General features: G+C 44.2%; 3 protein-coding genes across 3 annotated transcripts in view; 2 read left to right on the top strand and 1 right to left on the bottom strand.

The window, feature by feature from the left end:
• Nucleotides 1–13756, top strand: part of cpamd8 (C3 and PZP like alpha-2-macroglobulin domain containing 8) — a 42977-nt gene extending 29221 nt beyond the window's left edge. Inside the window, exons 35-44 of the mRNA XM_062396144.1 lie at nucleotides 468–530; nucleotides 3224–3480; nucleotides 3570–3657; nucleotides 6349–6423; nucleotides 7032–7137; nucleotides 7357–7467; nucleotides 7548–7760; nucleotides 9646–9720; nucleotides 11600–11801; nucleotides 12647–13756. Coding sequence (XP_062252128.1) covers nucleotides 468–530; nucleotides 3224–3480; nucleotides 3570–3657; nucleotides 6349–6423; nucleotides 7032–7137; nucleotides 7357–7467; nucleotides 7548–7760; nucleotides 9646–9720; nucleotides 11600–11801; nucleotide 12647 — 1191 coding nt within the window. The 3' untranslated portion in view covers nucleotides 12648–13756. The remainder of the gene's footprint in view (nucleotides 1–467; nucleotides 531–3223; nucleotides 3481–3569; nucleotides 3658–6348; nucleotides 6424–7031; nucleotides 7138–7356; nucleotides 7468–7547; nucleotides 7761–9645; nucleotides 9721–11599; nucleotides 11802–12646) is intronic.
• Nucleotides 13757–16931: 3175 nt separating this feature from the next.
• Nucleotides 16932–17883, top strand: cimap1d (CIMAP1 family member D). The gene is made up of 2 exons (XM_062396451.1): nucleotides 16932–17177; nucleotides 17390–17883. The coding sequence occupies exons 1-2, from the start codon at nucleotides 17030–17032 to the stop codon at nucleotides 17881–17883; spliced, it is 642 nt and encodes a 213-aa protein (XP_062252435.1). The 5' UTR covers nucleotides 16932–17029.
• Nucleotides 17884–18024: 141 nt separating this feature from the next.
• cks2 (CDC28 protein kinase regulatory subunit 2) lies at nucleotides 18025–21483 on the bottom strand. The gene is made up of 3 exons (XM_062396450.1): nucleotides 21311–21483; nucleotides 20748–20875; nucleotides 18025–18490 (listed from the first exon to the last, which is right to left on the bottom strand). The coding sequence occupies exons 1-3, from the start codon at nucleotides 21367–21369 to the stop codon at nucleotides 18447–18449; spliced, it is 231 nt and encodes a 76-aa protein (XP_062252434.1). The 5' UTR covers nucleotides 21370–21483; the 3' UTR covers nucleotides 18025–18446.
• Nucleotides 21484–21540: the final 57 nt, after the last annotated feature.

The following is a 21540-nucleotide window of genomic DNA, read 5'->3' as shown; positions in this document are numbered from 1 at the left end:
ACAGTCTGGCATACGACTTAATCTCTATGTTTCCGTGTCCGGCTCTTTAGTAGCCAGAACCTTTCCCACTCTGCCAAACCAAACCAGGCTGGATTTCCCAAAAGCACCTGGCTGATCTGTTGATTTAATAGCTGTGGTTTGCTGGCTCGTGTGCTCACACATTACGATCTTACGACAGCGTGACCACAAACTAGCTTTGGACACGCCATCGTGGCGCTAGGTCAGTTAAAGGGCTCCATGAGCCGGAGCAGTTCAGGTGAGAGCGCAGTGCGTCCTCTCTGCCAGGCATGTTGCTCCGCTGTGGTGTCAGCTATAATTGGGGGCAATTAAGCCCCGCTGGTTAGTAGCCAGGGACCCACTAGTGGCAGCGCAGCAGCCTCCAGCATTCATTCACTTGATAAATGACTCACTCACCTCTCCTTGCCCCCTATGACTCGCTTTGTTTCTTCTTTTTCTCCTTTTTCCAGATCCCCAGTATCCCCACAGGCCTTTTTGTGAGTGCTAAAGGAGAAGGCTGTTGTCTCATGCAGGTATTGTAACTCTGCAATTGTTTTATTCTTGAATGTGGGACCGTAATAGTATGCTTACTTCACTGGCTCACAGCGAGAGTCTCCCAGCAGGGGAGAGTCGGTTACCGTCACCCAATGAGTCCCAATTTTCCCTCCCACCCCCCATAAATTGGAGTAATCTGGTAGAGTTTAGCCAGTTGTTCTGGAATGTGTTGATCATTCCGGTTGATTCCTGTGGCCCCCGGACGGGAAGTTGTTTACGTCTACCTTGTGCTACTTCTACAAGAGGCAAACAAAAACCCTTTTCATAAACACCAGGAGTCAGTTTTCCTCGTTGCTGGATGATATTCTGTTCTCTCGTATTATGACCAATGTTTAAACCTTTAACCACTTTAAAACCAAACGGGGCATAAATGAAAAAAAATAAAAGCATGCTTTATCAAAATTGTATGTTTACATTCCTGTTTTTAGAAACCTACATGTGAGACAGAACTCGGTTTGACCGAGGCAGAGGCAGACAGCCCCGTGGATGTTGCGTTCACACTGTGCAGTGCCTGAAACGTCTCCCAACTCGTCCACAAACACACAGTTCCTTTCTTCACATCCCCCCCCCCCCCCACACACACACACACATACCCACACACACCTCTCTCTGCATCAACACACCTCCTTGACAGCCCCTCAGGCCAGCAGCACCTGGGCTCTAATGAAATACAAGAGCGGGGGCCAATCAAAGAGCCCAGTCTGTGTATGTGTTTGTAGACACACTGCAAATGATGATTCTACGTCCCGTGCCTCAGGATTATTATTTAGTAGCTTTGCACAGGTCTCAAATCACGGCGGATGATTTATTCAGAATTTGAAACAGTTCTGGCAATAACAATCTCCTGTGGAATTAAAAAGAGCGTCAAAGCAGTGACTTGTCCTCAGGCTGAAATAGTCATCTGCTGAATGCATGTCCTGTGTCCAGTGAATATGATTTGTGGTTAATGCTTCAAAATGCTGCTTAAGTCTTTTCAAGGCCGGAGGTCCTAAATATTTGAACTCTAAGTAGTTTTTTGCCAATGTTTGATGCCAAAACGTGTCTTTAATATTGCTGTCAGCAGCGCATATACACAAACACACACACATACACACACACAAACTCTCACAAACTCACACAACCTCACACACACATTTTTTTTAACATAGACATTGTGACATACCATCAGGTCGGTGTATACTCTATATATAAAAGTGCAAGTAGACTCCGGGTCTGGAAAGTGAAGCCAATGCGAGGGGCTTGAAACCTGTTTTTTCTTGAGTGACCAGCAGAGGGCGACTCCACATCCACAACTGGGGTGGATCCAGTTTTTGAGAAAAATTACTTTATATCTTAATTGATTTTTAACAACAGTTAACATTTTCCTGAAAAGAGTTAATGGTCGTCCTCATTGCAACATGTTCAAGTTCATTTAGTAAATGATGGTCCCCTTTACAGTGAAATAGATGTTTATGTAGGGATTGGATATAGCGTGATTGACAGTTAGTACCATCCAATGGGGGCGGGTCGCAGTTATTGGTGGGCATGCAGTGTTCTTGAACTCTCAGTCAGGCTCCGACTTCGCCCCTCAAAGAATGGTTACTTCCTGTTTCAGAAAAGCAAGATGGCGCCAGCCTATATGCCAAACTTGAGCCTTCAAAAGGCAGTTCACAAACCAATGGGTAATGTCAAGTGTCTCTGTGTCTCTTGTCATATCCTCATAGTAAAGCTACATCAATTGTAAGGTGAATATTGGGAGCAACAATCCAAGAACTAGGCTTCTATCTTAGTTTATTGGTGAAAATCAGCATGTGCAAGTCAAGTGTCTTTGCTAGTTTCAGCAATGCAGTATTCCATTAAGTGCCCATGTTTTTTCAATAGAAAATGCACTTGCACTCATCTGACTGCCCAGGTGTGCTTTAGACTCAAAATGAGGTGTAGTCACTACCTGGCAAATCTCCAGGTAGTGGGCCAAGGTTAGGGGTGGAGTGATTGGGAGCGATTGACCAAAACCTGGTCAGATGACAATGGTGGATTATTTTGAAGGGTGTGTTATGCACACACATATGTGGGTATACATGGTGCATACACTCTGCCTTTTACACACAGATGGTCTACTTGTGTTTCTTACAATAATTAACAGACTTTTAAAGGGAATTGGAGATTGCACTCTCTGATTGATTTATTATTTACACTGGGAAACACACCCCTGATTAAATAACAAACTAAGTACAACTCCTAGTGAATCAGCACACCCCTTAAGCCTCTGGTGTTCTGATCAATAATTCAACACGACTTACAGTGTACACCAACTTGTGAACCAGATTTTAGGGCAGTTCATCCAATATTATATCCTGATAGACCACAAATATAAACATTGTGGTGCCAGTACAGAAAAAGTCAGTAAGATTCATCCTCTGGGAACAAAGAATGTCTCAACCAAATTTCATGAAAATCCATCCATTTTCATTTTCTTGAAAATCTGAGAATAGGCAAGGTCAATACGTAAGTGTCTCTGTACAAACCTTCATGGTAGTGTGCCAGTGTCTGGCTGTGGCTTCGCTAGAGCCATACCAAGAGCAAGGGTTTACCATACAGGGTTTCAAAACGACCAAGACGTTGACAGCAATGGTTGAATCTGTGGGTAACTTTCTTTAACATTACCCATCCATCGCTCTCTCTCTCTCTGTAGATTGATGTGAGCTACAACGTACCTGACCCAGTCTCCAAACCAGCCTTCCAGCTCAAAGTGGACCTGAAAGAACCTTTACAGGAGAGACAACTGCAGCACACCTCCTCCTCTTCGCGTCATCCTCCCCCACGCTCCCGGAGCCGTGCGGACAACCGCTCGGAGCTCAACCGGAAGCGGCGGGCACCCATCGATGATGACGACCCGGCAGCCCACCAGGACAAAATGGACTTTCAAATCTCCCTTGAAGTTTGTGCTCGGTAAGACACACAATCTGTGTACAAATAAGGAGTGGGTCTGCACAGCTCTGAGTCTCACACTGTTACCTTCACCCCGACTCTCTGCTTAGGTGGCTCCATTCGGGCTCATCCAACATGGCCGTCATAGAAGTTCCAATGATTTCCGGTTTCCGAGCAGATGTCGAAAGTCTAGAAAGGGTAGGTAAACACACAAGAAAATACTTTGTCAAAGGATTAGAGACTGTTCCTCATGGAATTTATCTGATACTCAGTTCAGACAAGAGAGAGAAAGAGCGAGCGGTTAAATGAATGAATGTGTGCAGCTATGATACATTTAAGAAAAGTATTGTGTTGGTCAGTGCTGATATTGTGGCGGTGGCTACAAACAAATGGACGTTTGGACACTGAGAAGCGTACAGAGGTGCATTTAAACTGTAGCGGGTCAGAGGACGTCAGCTGAGTAGGCGGTCCCTGCATATGTGGCTCAGAACACATTAGCTACATCTGTCCCAGACCAACTCCGAATGTGACTGAGTGAGCTGAACTCAGGACGCATTCAGGAGGCGTTCGAGAGCTGACCACTTATGATCGGTTCACCTGGGACGGATGTTAATACAGGAACTGAACAGGGTCTTTGAAACATAGTAGAACGTAAACAGGATGCCTCCTTAAACAAACACAAAGGTTATTCCTGTAAACCTGACATTCCTTTCAATGCTGTTCAAAGTTGTTGTTCAGAGCAGCTCCTGAAGACTTCCTGAAGAGTTCCTGTGAAGTGTGTTTTCTACTCGGCCAATGTGAAGCTGTGTCATGTGTCTCTGTGTGTGTCCATGTGTTCGTCACGGTCATGAGAGTGGTCATGAAGATGAAGGTCCTTTTTATGGTGGTTTTTCCAGGTATGATGAGAGGAGAGGACCAGCCAGCTCAGGCCCTGCGGAGTTACAATGTCTCTTAACACACTCACCATACTGGGGCCTCATGAGGCACAGACTCAGAGGAAACGTGTATAGTTTGCAAAGGACAGAGGAAATGGATGGATTTAATGTAGTTAACATGGAACTGAATAAAGGAGTAACACAGGATATGGAGGGTGAATTAAAATACGATGGATAATAATAGAAAAGGAGGATAAATTTCAGGTCTAGATCCAGGTCAGCTCCCCAGCCCCCCATCGCAAGCTTGTCCCTCATTACTGGACAGTTATGGGGCCTTGGTCTGCAGGCGTTCAACTCTACAAGAGACACCTCTCTGGCTACCTGGGGAGATGTTAAACACGTACATTCACGTACAAAAACCTGCACACACACACACACTGCTGTGAGTGTGTCAGTTGAGGCTGACCTGAGCTGCAGTGGCTAACAAGCTCAGTTTACACCCCTGCTAGCCTCCCTCGGTGTTTTACTGCTGCCTGCCCGGCTGCCACTTACATTCCTCAATTTATGGTGGCAAGCTTGGCCGCTACAGTCATGTCTAGTTGCCTTCATGGATGCTGCAGTCATGAATGATTAGCCCGATGACTGACTGGGAACTCCCACGGCTTCTTATCACCCAATATAATGAGCTTTGTTTAACGGCCCAGAGCACGTTGCAATTTTTTGTGGATAGATTGTTGATCTTGTGTGTGTGTGTGTGTGTGTGTGTGTGTGTGTGTGTGTGTGTGTGTGTGTGTGTGTGTGTGTGTGTGTGTGTGTGTGTGTGTGTGTGTGTGTGTGTGTGTGTGTGTGTGTGTGTGTGTGTGTGTGTGTGTCTCGGTGGCGCCAGCTCAGGCTGAGCACCTCATAAACCCCTGCTGTCTAAAGGCTGCCACCTTTAACAGAATGAAAAATCTCCCTGTAGGGGGAATTAACTCTGCCGGCTCTCTGTGCACACACTCAACATTTCCTCATTACTCAATGATATGCTCCTATTTATTAGAAATATCCATGCACGTTTTACCCAACTGTACTCTTTGGCACCATGTTCACCAAATACCAGAAGCTCACTGAGAATAAAACTCTGATCGGGCTCTCACTGAGGACAGTTATGACCCCTCGTTGATTTTGACTCATAGAAACCAAGTCCATGATTGGTGCTCTGGTCCATTTTCCACCCTCGCCTCGCCCCTCATGACACGGTAGAATGCATATGGTTTGAATTCAGGTTATGACTCATGGAGCACAATCAAATGTAGACCATATGGACTCTGACAGTGAGGTAAGGCCACGCTACTATATAGTGTTATGAATTATACGGCAGACAAAGGGACATCCACCAGTTAAAGGATCTCTGACAGCTGGGATCCAAGATGCTCTCCAGTGTGTTCAAGTGGTTTGTGAGACCAGTAGCACGAGTTAACCAGTCAACACTTTATATTTAATCCTGTGTGAACAGTGGACCCTGATTAGCATGAGGTGGAGCTGTCCAGTCCACCGTGGTGCTGATTCGTGTTCACGTCCATGTCCGTGGCCACTACAAACAGTAAGGTAGCAGTTTATTAGGTACACCCAGCTAAAACGAATGCAGTATAGTACAAAAGTCCTGCAGTGAGTCCTACCTTTATGAACGTTAAGATGTTTTTAGGAAGGTGTTGCTTCAATGCTTTGATCATTTCCGAGGCGGCCGTTTTTGTTGCTGCCGTGGCAAGAGCTCCTATTATTTTGTCTACCTCATTTATATAAAGGAGGGTTGGCTCAGCTGGTTTCTGACCCCTAGTTTTCAAAACGTATCATAAAAGAGTTGCGTGAGGGATCTCATGAATATTCCTCAAATATTTCCGGCCAAACAGATTCAGCAAGGAACTCGATAGCACACACATACTCATATTAATTTAAAATCCTCAACCTTTTGCAGATTTGCTTCGGTTCTTTTTCTGTGTTTTCCTACACACTTTACTTGTGTCTCCCTCTACAGCTGCTGATGGATAAGAGAGTGGGTCTGAAGAGATATGAGCTGAGTGGGAGGAAAGTGTTGTTCTACTTCGACGAGGTGAGTGGAATCCTCATTGTTGTGTCACACATGTCACTTAAGTGAAAGTACAAATTAATAGACAAAAGTAGAAGTACCCCATTTAACCTTCTACTTGAGCAAAAGTGCTATTAAATGAACTTTAAGTATTATAAGTAAAAGTACTTGCAGACTGAAACCTTTTCCTAATGTAAATGTGTAATGCGTCATGATGCTGAGTCTCTTCCAAATACATTTCACATGTTTAGTCATCAGTGATGCTGCTGGAGGAGGCGGGGTCTAGTGTTATCTGCTCATGCTGATTGGATCAGTTGAAATGTCCTACTCTTACTTTAAAACACTGTGAACCTTTGAAGAATGAAAATGTATTGTAGCAGAAAGCAAAGTACAGATACATAAAAAAGTAAATAAATACAGTTACAAAGTAATCCCACCACTGATCAGGGGGGTGCGCACATCATGCGGTACTGATGATGAATTAGTTGAAACGTTGCACACCAATGTTTTCACAATAACTGGAGACTATTTCAAGTGTGTGTGAAAGTTTATCAACGTCCATATTTGTCTCTATTTACATGTGTTGCTGTATGTTTTGTGAGTTTATTTTTCTTTTTGCCACCTGACCTTAGATCCCCAGCCAGTGTGTGACGTGTGTGGCCTTCCAAGCCGTCAGGGAATACATTGTGGGCAAGACAGCGCCTGTTCCGGTCAAGATCTATGACTACTACGAACCAGGTGTGCCTCTGATGAATATTTGAAGTGCCTCCCTTTAAAGAGTTACAGAGCAGGAAAAAAATCGAACCGGTCATGATTTACGAAGTGACTTAATTTTTTAATGGAAATTGGATTTTCTTTCACTGCGGTTATGACCTAGTTATGATGAGCGAGCGTCATCTTTGTTTTGTGTGTGCGGGTGTGTGAATGTGCTGGTGTGGGTCTCTGCTTGTTGTGCAGCCTTCGAGGCCACACGGTTCTACAACGTCAGCGAGAGCAGCCCGCTGGCTCGGGAGCTTTGTGACGGCCCGACCTGCAATGAGGTGGAGAGCTCAACCAATCACTGGATAGGTGAGAGTCATTCTACCACCCCTTCATGATACACAGGCACTGCGTTTCCTTCAGTCACTTCTATTTATTATTCCGTGCAGGTTTTGTGCAGGCAAACCAGTGCAACAATGTGTACGGCTGCCTGGAGGAGGAGCACTTTGAGCGCTGCACCTGCTACAGGGACTGCGGTTACGACGGCGAGCCGGTTTGTGGGTCGGACGGGCAGCTCTACCAGAACCAGTGTCAGATGGAGGTGTTTGCCTGTCGAAATGGGACACGCATCAAGCAGGTTCCACTGTCCCAGTGTCCTCACAGTAAGAGCTCGCTTATCGCACAACACCTGTCATCACCTGGAGTTCAGTCTTTCCATCATTCACTCATCATGCTGCTCTTTTGACCAAAGCCTCGGTTCCTGATATCTGAATGTCTCCCCGTGTTGCCATGCTAACACAGCTCGACTTAAATGGAAATAAATCTCTCAATCCATTTTCTCACAATGGCCTCACAGTTTGGTCCTGACGTCTTTTTGTTTACAGCACATTGACACCTAACCCTAACCCACCTTCTTCGGCGTCTTCTACGTGTATGGCTCCTATTTTTCACCCTGAAATAGTTGTGTTTTGTCTGTCGCCCGTTAGAACCGTCATCATCACGCCCACTAGATTTCTGTGAATCCTCAGGAGAATGAGCTCACTCTGACATTATCCTGACGAGGAGAAAACTCTGGAGATTGTCTGCGGCAACGGACGCACACAGTTGCGTTTGCACATGCAGCCCCTCCGGATAGTTCCAGGAGACTATAGAGTTCAGTGCATGTCAGGAAGCAGCTTATCTAACATGAAGGACATCAGCTGAATAAGTGAAGCGAGATGAGAGTCAGCTAACGTGGCTTGAATTTTGAAACAGCCACAATCTCAACGCTAATATTGTTTGTTTGGGCTCGGAAATAAGTCCAAATCTGTAACTATGGCAGTTTTCCTCAATAGCTATACACAAGTGTTCAATATATATCTGAAGTATTTCTTATGCACTTTCACAGTGACAAGGTTTGACACATAGTTGATCCACCACAGATTTGTAAAGTGTTTGTCATTTTCTGCTCATAAAGAGAAGAGTCTAAAAGGAGCAACAATCAGTCTGTCCTCCTGAAGAAATAACAATGTGACACATATCATGATAATTATCAAATATCGAGTGATATAAAAATATGTTTGTTTATGATATAACTTTTGGCCTCGTCCTCCAGCTTTAGGTTTTATCATCTCTTCCTGTGGTTATTCGTGGAGTAATTTAGCTGTATCTCACTGACACCATCTCCAAAACTTGTCTTTCCTTTATAAGAAACAAGTGTTTGTCTTATCCCTTGCGTATTTCATTGGATACACTTGTTCGACTTTGCTTTGCCATCAGCATCTCCGTGGAACCGTCCGTCGGGCATCACGCATGCATCTGGTCCACGTCCGTGTGTGCGTTCGCCCCTCCGCTCCTCTGTGTGTGGAAACAGCTGTTCAGGTGTTGAGCTGATTACTGGAAGCGTTTTCTCCCCGTCGCACCCCCCCCCCCCCCCCCCCCCCCGCCCCCCTCCGCCCCCTCTTCTGCTCCCCGCTGTATTACAGGGCTCCGTCCAAATGACAGAGTGCTTTTGTCCAGCCCTTTGAAATCCTTGTCACATTCCTTTCCGACGCGCAGCCCAACAACAAAGGAGCCTTCATGTTGTGGAGCGGATCGGGGGAAAAAGACACAGACAAAACTTTGGTGGTTAAAGAGCCGCGTTTGTGCCAAGTGGTTTGTGTTGCGTCGATCATCAAAGGAGCCGTGGTTTTGTTCGCTGCTCCCTGACCTTGTTTGTTTGTGTACAGTTGCGTGGGGGGGGGGGGGGGGGGGGACAACATTCAATGCCACCATATCCCCCCCCTTTTTGAATAGGAAAAAGAGATAATTTGTTTCCACACATGGCCCCCTCGGCCGCGGCTTGGCCCCTGCCATATTTGGAAAGTGTTTTTTTTAATGCAGGCTCCTTTTGAGACAGAGTGTACATCAGAGGTGCTGCTCAGTGGGGTGGATAATGCTTCTGGGCAGTATTTAGATTATGCAACACTGAGACTCTGTTTAATTCATAAGTACTTTTTTTCCTCGTATGTGCCGTGGCCACCACATAAGCGTGAAAAACCAAACGTGTGTGTGTGTTTGTCTTTCCAGTGGAGACCACGGTGGAGGACAAGCAACCAACAGCAAACCAGGAAACTGAGCTGCCCTCAGTGCCTGTACACACAGGTAACTTCATCTACCACTATACTAAACATAGCTTGAGATGAACCCCCAACTCCTACATACAGTACACTCCTCTATATCACCCCGGTCATGCTCTCTAACCTTCCCTCCATCTGCCTCCTGAGTTCAAGCAGCAGAGATGTTGTTTACTTCCTCACCTGACAGTTGTTGTCGATATGCTCACGTTGTCTAGAGCATGTTACATCTGCAGATTTAATCCGCTTCTGCATCCAAGATGTCTCAGTCTAAGTGGCCGTGTCAGCTAAATATAAATTAGAGTCAATATTTGGGGACACATTGCTTCCCAATGGTAGCATGTGCCAATAAATGCAATTAGTTTGCATGTCAAGGGCACATTATATTTTAAATATAGGACATTTGTGTGTTTACGTGTGTTTTTTTATCATGCAAAGAATGGGAGTTCAAAAGGGTAGCAGGAAAAAATAGTGAGATGAAAAGATGTGTGGGGTGTAAAAAAGACAAAATACAGACAGATCAAAAGGTGATTAGAGGAGAGAAATCGAGATGGAGATGGTTTGTGTGGCAGCACATTCCCCTGCTGCCACATCATGTCTCCAATCGGTGTGATAAATAGGTGGATAGGTTTCACGCTGCAGGCTCGATTGTTGCTGTGCCATGAGCTTAGATCTGCAGTCACTTCCAGGGAGGAAGGCGGCCAGAGAATTCCTGATAGGATGTTTGGCTGCGTGCGGAGGGAGGATGTAGCTGTGTTACATTTGGCAATGAAAACATAAAGAGGAGCTGCAGCCATTTACAAGCTGCAAGAGTGTGCATGCTGCACATACATGCTGCACACAGATGTGCATGGATTGCATGTGGTATTGTGGCAGGTATCAATGATATATCCCACTTTAGTGTGTGTGTGTGTGTCAGTGTATGTATGTATGTGTGTGTGTGAGAGTGATGTGGCGCAGCCTGCACGGACTTGTTTCCCAGCCTACAGCTCCCAGTAGCTCACAAAGCTGCTCTCAGGGAAAGGTCTCCATAGTAGAAAAACGCTTTACACTCACCACAGGAATTCTGTTATGTACTCACATGAACACACACACAAATATACCTAAACACACACATTTCTTTATGTTTATATATACGATAATATGAAGATTTGTTCACGAACATGTATGCACACAGCCTGACATGCTCACCTCCTGCATGATAACCACAGGGGAGATTAGGTTGAATAAGCACTGTAAAAACACTGTCATTGTAAACCATTAGAAAGTTGACGACATGCCCGCTAAGTGCACCGAGAGTGTAATAGGTGAAGGTGGGTTGTGCCAAGGAACTGACAGTTTCCACTGGAACAGCGGAGGAAGCTGTGGAATTAGCTTCCCTGTGCAGACTTGTCGTACGAGTGAGCTTGTACCAGAGGATACACTGAACTGGATACACAGTCTCACTGGCTTCGGGTTGAGCTTCCTGTCGTGTGCGTGTTTTCTACTCACGTAAAGTTTACACTTGGTGAATTAAAGGTTTCCATTTTCTTTTTGGAGTTTGCGTGTTAGAACTCAATTTAAAGTCTAACGGTCATCACAGTGTGTAAATAAGCTGAATGTGATTGTAGAAGAGTCATAATAGGTGCAAATCTAATAAAAGCATATAATGAAACCGTGCCCTCATCTAAATATAGTGACTTTAAAGTAGAACAGGATGGCGTTGCAAAATATTTTAAAGTAGAATTAGAAGGACCCCTACTGTCACTGATGGAGTATTGCTGCTGAAGAGCTCCAGGTCACGCAAAACACTTCAGAGCTTAAATCAAGTGGCCGTCAACGCGTATCAGATTTTGTTATCAACATTTCGATTGGCTTTATCTCTTGTTGTGTCTGTATCTGTCACTAACTGAAACCCATGTGTCCAGGTGAAGAGGAGCAGGGGTCCATGGCAGAGGTTTCCTACTACTCCTATGAATACGACCCCGATTCAGATCCTTTCCTTGCTGACGCGGAGGCGGGGGAGCATTTCTACCTTCCTGAAGGTGGGGAGGACGTAGAGCAGAAGGTGCTCGTCACAGCAGACACCCAGCTACCCACACTGGACACAAAAAACACCCCTGAACGATGGTATGTGCCGCTTCTTCTGTGTTGATGAAAACTAACAATGGGAAACATGTGTTAGTAATGCCTTTATTGGGGACTACTTTCATACATGGATGGATACACATTTGGTGCTCTATTGAGTCTCAAAATACACTGGAGCGCCCCATAATGAAGAAAGTTTTTTAAATACTTTTTAGATATAAAAAATAACACTTGAGATTTAGCGCATAGCCATTTACACTGGGAATACGTGTTCTCGTCACCGGGTTAGAATTTGACTTGTTTAAAATCACTAATTGATCAATTTTAAGAATTGAGAAGAGTGAGATTTTTATTACGACATTTTGCATTTCCAGAATTAAGGCAAAATATTGAGATAAAGTTAAACTAAAACAGATACTTTTTTTCATATCCATTATAAAGTTGTAATAAATTGAAAATTTCAAGATCAAAGTTGAATCTTTAAGAAAATATCAAACTATCAACATTAGCACATGTGGCTGCCTCAACAAAAATGCCTTGCGTAGATGAATTGATGAAATTGTATTTCAAAATCTGTTTCAGTAACAAGCTCATTAGTTTTGACAATATTAGCACACAAATACTTTGTGGTAATCAGGATTAGGTCTTGAAGGGATTGTGCCTAAACTGTCCGTTCAGGAGAACCCACACAAGTTTGGAAAGATGGAATCTCACACAGACTGATCCGTATTTGATGGTTATAATGTTTAACAAAGAACTGTTGGCTGCTGTTGGACAGTTAAATAACATTGTCACTCCGCAGGTCTCTTGTTCGGAGACAGATGTTGTAACTGTGTCTGAGACAATGTGATATTGAGAGTGTGTTTTTGTTTTCCTGTCGTCCACAGAAACCTTCAGAGAGCGAAACCATGCCTTCCTCCAAATTGTACATTATTTGTGAATATATGTTAGTGAATGGAAAGAGAAGACTTGGGACTCCTGAAAGGAAGAGATGGGGGGGGTCTGGAGAACGAGAGAGACTCTGTGAGCGAGTGTGTGTATGTTGGAGCGGATGCCTTCTTATATGTGTGTTTGTGTGCAATTGGATGTGACTGTGCGTGATTGTTATTAAGCTTGTGTCCTCCAGACTCCTGCTGTTCTTCCTCCAGACTCCTGTTCACCAATAGGCACCATAGCGTCTTTGTTATTCACTGTAATGCCTTTATAATCACTAGAAGAAATAATCAAGTATTTATGTTTGTAATTACACCTGACTTTAAGCAAAAATATTTTTGTTATATTTTCTATCTGTGGTATTTATTTGTAGCTAGATGTCATATCATTTGTATTTTTCTGCCATTGTCTGCCCACACAGTCGACTTTTTACCCTTGCGGTTCTTTCGGTTCAAACAAAAGATACAGTTTGTGTTATCAGATGCATTTTATTTCTTTGATAGCAAGCTTTAACCCAATAATTGACTTGTTTGATGAATATCTGGTGCTGGAAAAAGACATATGTTAACCATATGCTTTACGGAAACATAAGCTGAAATGTTTTTCATTCTTGCGATTTTTTTTAAAAACAGCACATTAGAGATTTACAGCAAACCTGAGGAGAGAGAGACGAGGGGCTGACTGACATGTAGCGAGGCCCCTGGCCGACTCCCACCGTGGACTTTACAGTTACAGGAGATGCGTGTGCACCAGGACGCGCCGGCTGACATGTCTCTGAAGCTATCGTATCATGACACGACCATCACCTACTCTCAAGTCGCCTTTCACCTTACCTGCCTTGAGATTTGATTGTACAGTTCATAAGCTATTGTGTTTTTTTTTTCTTTGTTAAATTTTGATTTTTGAAGCAATCAACTCAAAAAACAATCAAGAATGAAGTTTTAAATTTGTGTAAATTTACCAAATTTGATTAAATGTAGCCCCACCCCCCCCCCCCCCCCCACCCCCGAGATTCATATAAAAACTTTGTGCTTTTTAAAACAAACGAGAATAAAATTTGTATACAATCCAGGTCTTCGATTCTGTTGGATTTACACTGTGGTTAATAAGCAGACAAGACCTGATGGGTAATACGTGTTTCCTGCGTTTGAGTCTCTGTTTATTTTGCATGTCCTGATTCACTTTGTAAGTGGAGCAATGAAATACCTTTACCCTCTTATAACAGATACTATTTCTGTGGGTATTTAAAATGTCGGTACATTCGGTCATTTGAAGATGACATCACACAAAGCAGAAAATTGTCACATACAATTGAAAGGGTTAACTCGTACTGCCACTCCTGTACCCCTACAGAGTCATTTCTGCCGATGCAGCACACTCCATGCGAGTGTCCCTCCAGCAGAGCAGCTCCAGTGCAGTTGTTTATGAAGACTCCATTTCCTCTGAGGAGATCATCTCCAGAGCTTAAGTCTGGAGATGATTTCCTACCTGCAGTGAGCTGTGTTTCAGCCCTGCTGCTTCAGAAGGCCCTTTGCTTTGATAAGTGGCTCTCTGACCCCTGGCAAGCTGCTGTGTAAGAGACAGAAAGCATGCACATGTGTGTGTGTCAGTTTGTACATACTGTACACACGTCTAGGCTTCAGTGTGCACTCGAATTAGCGTGCTGCTAGCACCAGATTTGTGTTACCTAAGCAGCAGCAGCGGCAACAAGAGAGTTGGAGCCTGTAAAAGTTTAACGTTTGTTTTCTGCACGTCACTTGTCGACCCTCTTGGTTACCATGGCCTCCGGCGACCGGCTGCTCAGAGGCCTTCAAACCAGTCCTTCAAATCTCACCCCCAAATTATCACTGGGATTGGAGGAGATGAAAGAGGGAACTGCAACTGCATCTGGGTAATCAGTTTGACCTCGAGTTAAAGATGACAAACCAGAGGGTTGCTGGTCCAATTTCCAGCAGTGTATTCCAGCTGTATGTTGGCAATTTATGACCAGATCAATGGGGCCTGCTGAGTGAAGGTAGTAACTGCTCCAGGTGTGCTGCACTGCCTCTGACCCTGCATCTGTGTTGGGGCTTTATGATGTCCGGGGGGGAAGACCGTGTCAAGGTAGTGCTGTGCATGCTGGGAAATGAAGATGATCCCTTGTTGTTCTCTGTTTGAGATAAAAGTGATGAAACTCCACAAAACCTTTCCTCCCTGCCTCCATCCTGAGCCCACACAATGATCTCCCCATCCAGTCCAACTCGGGTTGTGACAACAAGCCAACAGTGCAGGGGACCTGTCTGCAGCAAAGTAACCGCAGGAGTCACCGTGGCAACTGCATGCACGGCTGAGGAGTGACACAGCGGCTCCACACTGCGATGAGCAGAAAGAGTGAAAAGAGAAAGGAGGGAGAGAGAGGGGGATCCTGGTTTCATGGTTTGCAGGGGAGCTAGCGTTACATGAGAGTGAATCGGAGTGATGACATTGTTCCTACACAACAGCTGAGTGCACCTATACATGTGCCTGTGTGGAGGAAGGGCCCCATTCACCTGTCAGGAGCCACTGTGGATGGAGCATTTGACAAAAGCAAAGAGGCAGAGGGATAAACCCTATCCAGGGCAGAGGCAGCGCCGCTGTTAACACTTTGTGTTTTATAGGTCTCAGGTTTCTTGATTGTTTCAGAGGAAATTAGAGATTGATTCTGGATCAGCCAGGGTTCTGGGTTTCAGTGTCAGTGGAGGCACGGGTGATGCTGGATCCTGGATAAGCTTCAATATGATAATTGAAGACAACCGAGGTGTTCATGGATCGAGGAGTTTCCTCCAGTGCTCCCCTGATGACTCTTTGACTTTCTGAGGATGAAACCGGCCTCAGGTCCAGCTGAGAGGAGGAGTTTTCCTGTGGTAAGGTACAAAAAACATTAGCTTCAGGTTTTTATTTTCTATAGTTTGATTTGTCTTGCTAAGGTCAACGTGTATGAATGTTTCTTTAGTTTTGCTGCTATTGAGGAATTCCTGAAGGATCCATCACTTCTACAAGGGTCAATGGAGAAGAAATATTCAGCTATTGCAGGAAGAGAAAAAGGTAACTTCAACAAAATAAAGTTTTACCAAAAGCTACTTTTCCTTTTGCACCCTGCCTGAACGTCATTACCTGAGTTGCAGCCGGTCACTTTTTGTCATGCGACATGTCATCATTCCAAAGGGCAACACTGTGGAGGGGATCTCTCAGAGAGCGGACCTGCCAGGACTCGCTCCTGTCTGGGAAAAATGCTCCAACTCGCCCTGCGTGTGCACATGCCTCTGAACACTTGTACGCTGATGTAATCCTAATTCTTTTCCCTGCAGCACCGACCTGCTCTGATCGGATCTGCTCGATTTTAGTCTGACCCTGTGTGCACAGCAGACAGAAATCAGATGCAGAGGTTTAATCACTAATAGCTGCAGGCCGATTGGCTGACAGACGAGAACAGAATGATAATGAAGCAACTCAGTTTTGCTTCTCACGTTGTTATAAATCGAAATGTTTTTAAGGTTGAGTGAGATACACTCATTTTGTGACTTTGTAGACATATTTATTACTCACCGACTCAGACCTCTGTTTTTCTGGCAACTGATGAAGGTGAAGAAATACTTCACTCTGGCACTGGAAGCTTCATACGTGACATGTGTGGAAAACTTATTGTTGCCACTCTGAATCCCTTTATGCAAATCTGTCATTTGAGCACTGCAGATGTAATTTGAGGCACCTGATGTTTAAATGAAATAGTAAAGGAGTGTGCAGAGAACCCACAGTTCACCTGTGTGTCCCCCGCGCCTCTGTGTTTAGGACCAGGTCCTGGTCGCTACAGGCTTCCTCCAACCATCGGATTTATTGGCCATGACTTCACCAAAGCAACCAGCCCTGCCTACTCTTTCCATGGCAAGATGAGCGACAACAGTGAGACACAGTTTATTTATTACTTTTAGATGTGGTTGAAACTTCATTATACATTTTTGTTACTGTCTTGGTCTGAATGAACTTTAGTGTCAAATCTGCTCATAACCAAGAGCTAATGTTTTCAGGATAATTACTCGGAATCACATAAACTAAGTCAGCGTGAGCTCCATGGTGGTGCAATTTCAGGCTATATCCACTAGAGGGAGACATCTCTTTATTCACCATGCAAGTCTAATTTGAAGTCATGCTTGATCAAATCAAACACAGGATGAGACATTATGTTGAGTTTATCAATCGATCTTTATTTGTATAGCCCATCTTCAAAAATGATAATTTGTCTCATAGGGCTTTAACAAGGTGTGACATCCTCTGCCCTGAACCCTAAACGAGAGTGAGGAAAAACTACTAGTTTATAATAAATGATTACATTCCCTGCAGTGTACTGTGCTGACTCTAGTCCGGGGCCTCGTTACCATGTTGATGCAAAAATCACCCGCTTTGGTAAAGATGGCACGCCCTCGTACTCCATGTTGGGCAGAACGAAAGAACAGAGTAAGTTTCTACCCCTGCATTGGAAAAATATATTTATCTTCAGTGCATATTTTCCTTAGAATATGTTTTAAAATGAATGTTTTGCCACAACCTTCTAACCAAACAGTCAACCGTTATCCAAATGCACTTGTTTGTGACACTTGTTGAGAATCAGCTGCTGAATCTTGAAATCTGATGCTCCTCAACCATATGGTTCTGACTTGACGGTTATTCGACTGTTCTCTCATCATCAGAGGAGCTCTTGAGAACACCAGGACCGGGGGCCTACAGTCCTGAGAAAGCCGCGCCATGCAACGTCCAGCGCAGACCACCGTCCTACACAATGGGCTCTCGCACACTCTACCGCAGCGTCGACTCAGTACCTGCTCCTAACAAGTATTGCCTCCCTCCACTCATGGGCCCTCAAGTCCCAAACAAGCCTGCCAGTGCAAGCTACACACTGTTGGGTACTTACAGCACAGGAGGACCATCTGTGGATTTAGCCAAGACGCCCGGGCCTTGCAGGTACAACAGCACGGACCCAGGTGTGTATTTACACCGACAGCCTGCGTATTCCATGCTGGGACGACACAGTTTACCCAGAGACGCCACCAAGAAGCCGGGTCCTGGAACTTACAACCCGGAGAAAGTGACTGTTCACAAGGCCCGGGCGCCGGCCTTCTCTCTGGGCATCAGACACTCAGAATTTGTCACCCCACTGGTTGTCCACATTTCTGACTGAACATCAATCACTTGGATGGAATGACAGAAACATCATTATGCAATGGAAGGAGAATATGCTTGAGCAACACATGTAAAGAAAGTACAATTTATTTTGTTCTTTCAGCAACAAAGTGTAATTTGAATCAATCCTGACTCACTGTCAAAATGTATAATACCTAGAAATTTAATATGTACATAACACAAACATAAAGAACAAACATTCAAACACCATGTGTTAAGCATAGGCTTAAGAAAAATAAAACCCTCTGTCTGTATGACCGCTCAGTAAATAGATCAAACTTAACAAAACGACTTCCAAAGACATTTAAAAACATAAAGAATGTACAGTTGACAGACAAACATTCTCCATATCATTAATCAACATTCACAGCAGAATCAAGATAGTTGCCTCTAATTACCTCTTAAAATTGAGGGACTGAGAAAGAAGAAAAAAAATACAACTACGGGTTTGCCGCACAATACATTTACAACAAATGTAGAGATGTACTCAGGAGCGGTGTACGGTCCAAAGACGATACTAATAAGCAGAGATGATGCAGGTAATTTACAGATGGTTCCCGATCAGTCCGTTGGGAGAAGCCTTCTGAAAAGAAGTATGTGGGGCTCTGGAGGGTGAAAGCAAAGGATCAGTGCATCAGTATCATCTGTGGTAAAGGTGGTTACACCATAAAGCAGGGGTCACTAACAGGCGGACCGCGTCCGTACCCAGAAGCCGTCCCGTACGGACCCGGACCTACAGCCAAAACAGAAGGTTATGATTTACAACCTGACACAGCGCTTCTATTTGTAACCGCCGCATCTTTTGTAGTCTTTACGGTAGTAGTTTAGCAGATGAGGAAACCCACAGACAAATTGCATGCGAGTTAAGCATTCCCACGTGATACTACTCAGCCAATCAAGTGCAACTCTACAGTGCAGACAGGTGAGAGAGTTAGAGAAAGAAAAAGAAAGATAGCGATACAGGTAGAGAAAACCAATAGAGAGATTCAGACGACTGAGCCGGAGAAAGAGAGAGAAACAGAGGAGCGAGACGGAAAAAGTGGAGAAACAGGAATGAGACGGAGAAAGGGCGAGAAACAAAGGAGTGAGATGGAGAAAGTGTAGAAACAGGAGTGAGACTGACAAAGGGATAGAAACAAAGGGGTGAGACGGAAAAACAGGAGTGGGACAGAGAAAGTGGAGAAACAGGAGTGAGACAGAAAAGTGGAGATACCGGAGTGAGACAGAGAAAGTGGAGAAACAGGAGTGAGACAGAGAAAGTGGAGAAACAGGAGTGAGACAGAGAAAGTGGAGAAACAGGAGTGAGACAGAGAAAGTGGAGAAACAGGAGTGAGACAGAGAAAGGGCGAGTAACAAAGGATTGAGACAGAGACAGTGAAGAAACAGGAGTGAGACAGAGAAAGTGGAGAAACAGGAGTGAGACAGAGAAAGGGCGAGTAACAAAGGATTGAGACAGAGACAGTGAAGAAACAGGAGTGAGATGGAGAAACTGACGAAAAAAAGTGGGGGAATGGGATATAAGAGGGGAAGAAAATGATTCTAAAACTGTTCAATTGTTAAGATGTGTTGAGATGTATTATCTGTAAAATTGGTTGAGACTTTCTTGTCAAGATGTGAAACAGAACAATTATAGCTTTTGCTTCCTTTATTTTATTTTTCTGAAGTTAAGCCCTTTATTTGAACATTATCCCATTTTATTTATTTTCTCTTATTTTGAAACAATTATCCCATTTTATTTATTTTCTCTTATTTTTAAATGCAGCCCTACTTTTATTTAGTTAATGACAGAACATTATACATATCTGCAATCATAGACACATATGTGTTCAGTTCTACGTTAAGTAAAAATAAATATTGTCAAAGAGTTTTTGAATCGTACTGAATTAATTTGATTTGACAGTCAGGTAGTGAGTACATGCAGATGTTGATACAACTACTAGGCTACTTAAATATATATCACACTAAATAGTTTGGCCTCAAGACATTTTCTCTACCTGGACCTCTTTAAATTGTAGTTGAATACCCCTGCCATAAAGTATATATGTTGCCAATGAGCTGTGGTCTGATCTTTGACACAGTCCAATGGCACATGCAAGCAGATATTAAAGCAACATTAGTTTAATTGTCCTTTGATATAAAATGGGAAGAACAGTGCCCGTTCTTGCTAAATGTAACTTTGGTGGGTGGGTACGATCTCCTGTGAGACGTGTGCAACTGACTAATAGTCGCAGCTTAAACTGCCAGAATATTTTGTATACTCACGTTTTTATAAAAAAGGTTACTGATCATTATAATCATTGGTCTTCTAATTCATCTTAGCGATCATTTTAATCATTCATCTCCTTAAAAAAATGTAGCTCAGGAAACACACAATTGATCTGACTATCACAGGCTGCTGCAGCTACACATTAACCTAAAGAAATTCCAGGGAAATTTGTGTCTAAAACTACTGGCATGAAGAATCCAGGTCCTCAAATAGCTCAGCTCAAGCCTTCCTCAGGTTTTCAATGACTCACAGAGACAAAGTCATTATTTGCAGTCTTCGTGTCATTATTTTTGGACATAGGTTTTCTCTTGACATGTCTTCCCTCCCATGAGCACCAGTGGTGTGATGGAAACCAGTAGCGCTCTGGCCACCTCTTTCTAATACATTAACTTTGTTTAAATATTTCTCAATAATTTGTACTTGTAACTAAGACTTTGGATCTTTTATGATTTATCTTACACTCTTCGTCTTGTACTGAGGGAAGGACCCCTGATCTCCTTCTATCTCTCTATCTATCTCTCTTCTCTCTTTCTCTCAGTGGCTTGTGAGTATTATGAACGTGTAGGGCTGTCCTCTGGGCTCCATGTGGGACTCACCTGGCTTGTGGATCATGTAGTGAATCCAGCCTTGGCTCTGCTGCACCCCCAGGCCCCTCCACTCGTCCTCGCTCATCAGGTGAGAGGAGGGCACCAGTTTCGACAGCTGCTTCGGGAGCACGACATGCCTGTGAGAGGAAGAGGAGCTACAGTATGAGGAAGGACCCATGGGGCTCAGAGAGTAGCTTTGAGAGGGAAAAAACCTCCCGTCCTTCGCAGGGGAACTAAATGCAACGTAAACACTCGTCAACTACATTTACAACATCAGCAAAGTAGCTTGTTTCCTCTCATTTTACCTGCGGCAGGTACGTAACGTTAGCATTACGACTTTACGACACAAGTATGCGATACGTGGAGCATATGGTGGTGTTCTTTAAATAGTTGTGACGAGACAATAACCATACACATTTATATCAAACTAAACACGCAGGGAGGGAGTTGCCAACGGGCGCTAACGTTGTGTTTAGCCACGGAGCTAACCTCGCCTCTCCGAAGTTAGCTAACTATCCGCTGGAGTCAAAACAACGGTCTTTTGAACACGCTAGCATCGTCGTTAGCCTCACCTGTACTCGAACTCCTCGTCGGTGTACTTGTCAGAGTAGTAGATCTGTTTCTTCGACATGTTGGGTGTGAAGTCAGCAGATGTGTTGTAGAAAGTCCGTCACTGCGTCTGGAGAACAGGAAACGAGCTTCTGTCATCTGCCGCTGTTTTCTGACCGGGATTCAAACCTCAACGGCTCCGCGCTCTGATTGGTCAACGCAGAAGACCGACCCTTTGAACACAGATCGTCTA

This window comes from Platichthys flesus, chromosome 9, assembly GCF_949316205.1.
Source record: "Platichthys flesus chromosome 9, fPlaFle2.1, whole genome shotgun sequence".
Classification (NCBI taxonomy): Eukaryota; Metazoa; Chordata; class Actinopteri; order Pleuronectiformes; family Pleuronectidae; genus Platichthys; species Platichthys flesus.
This window is presented reverse-complemented; position numbering and strand designations above follow the sequence as displayed.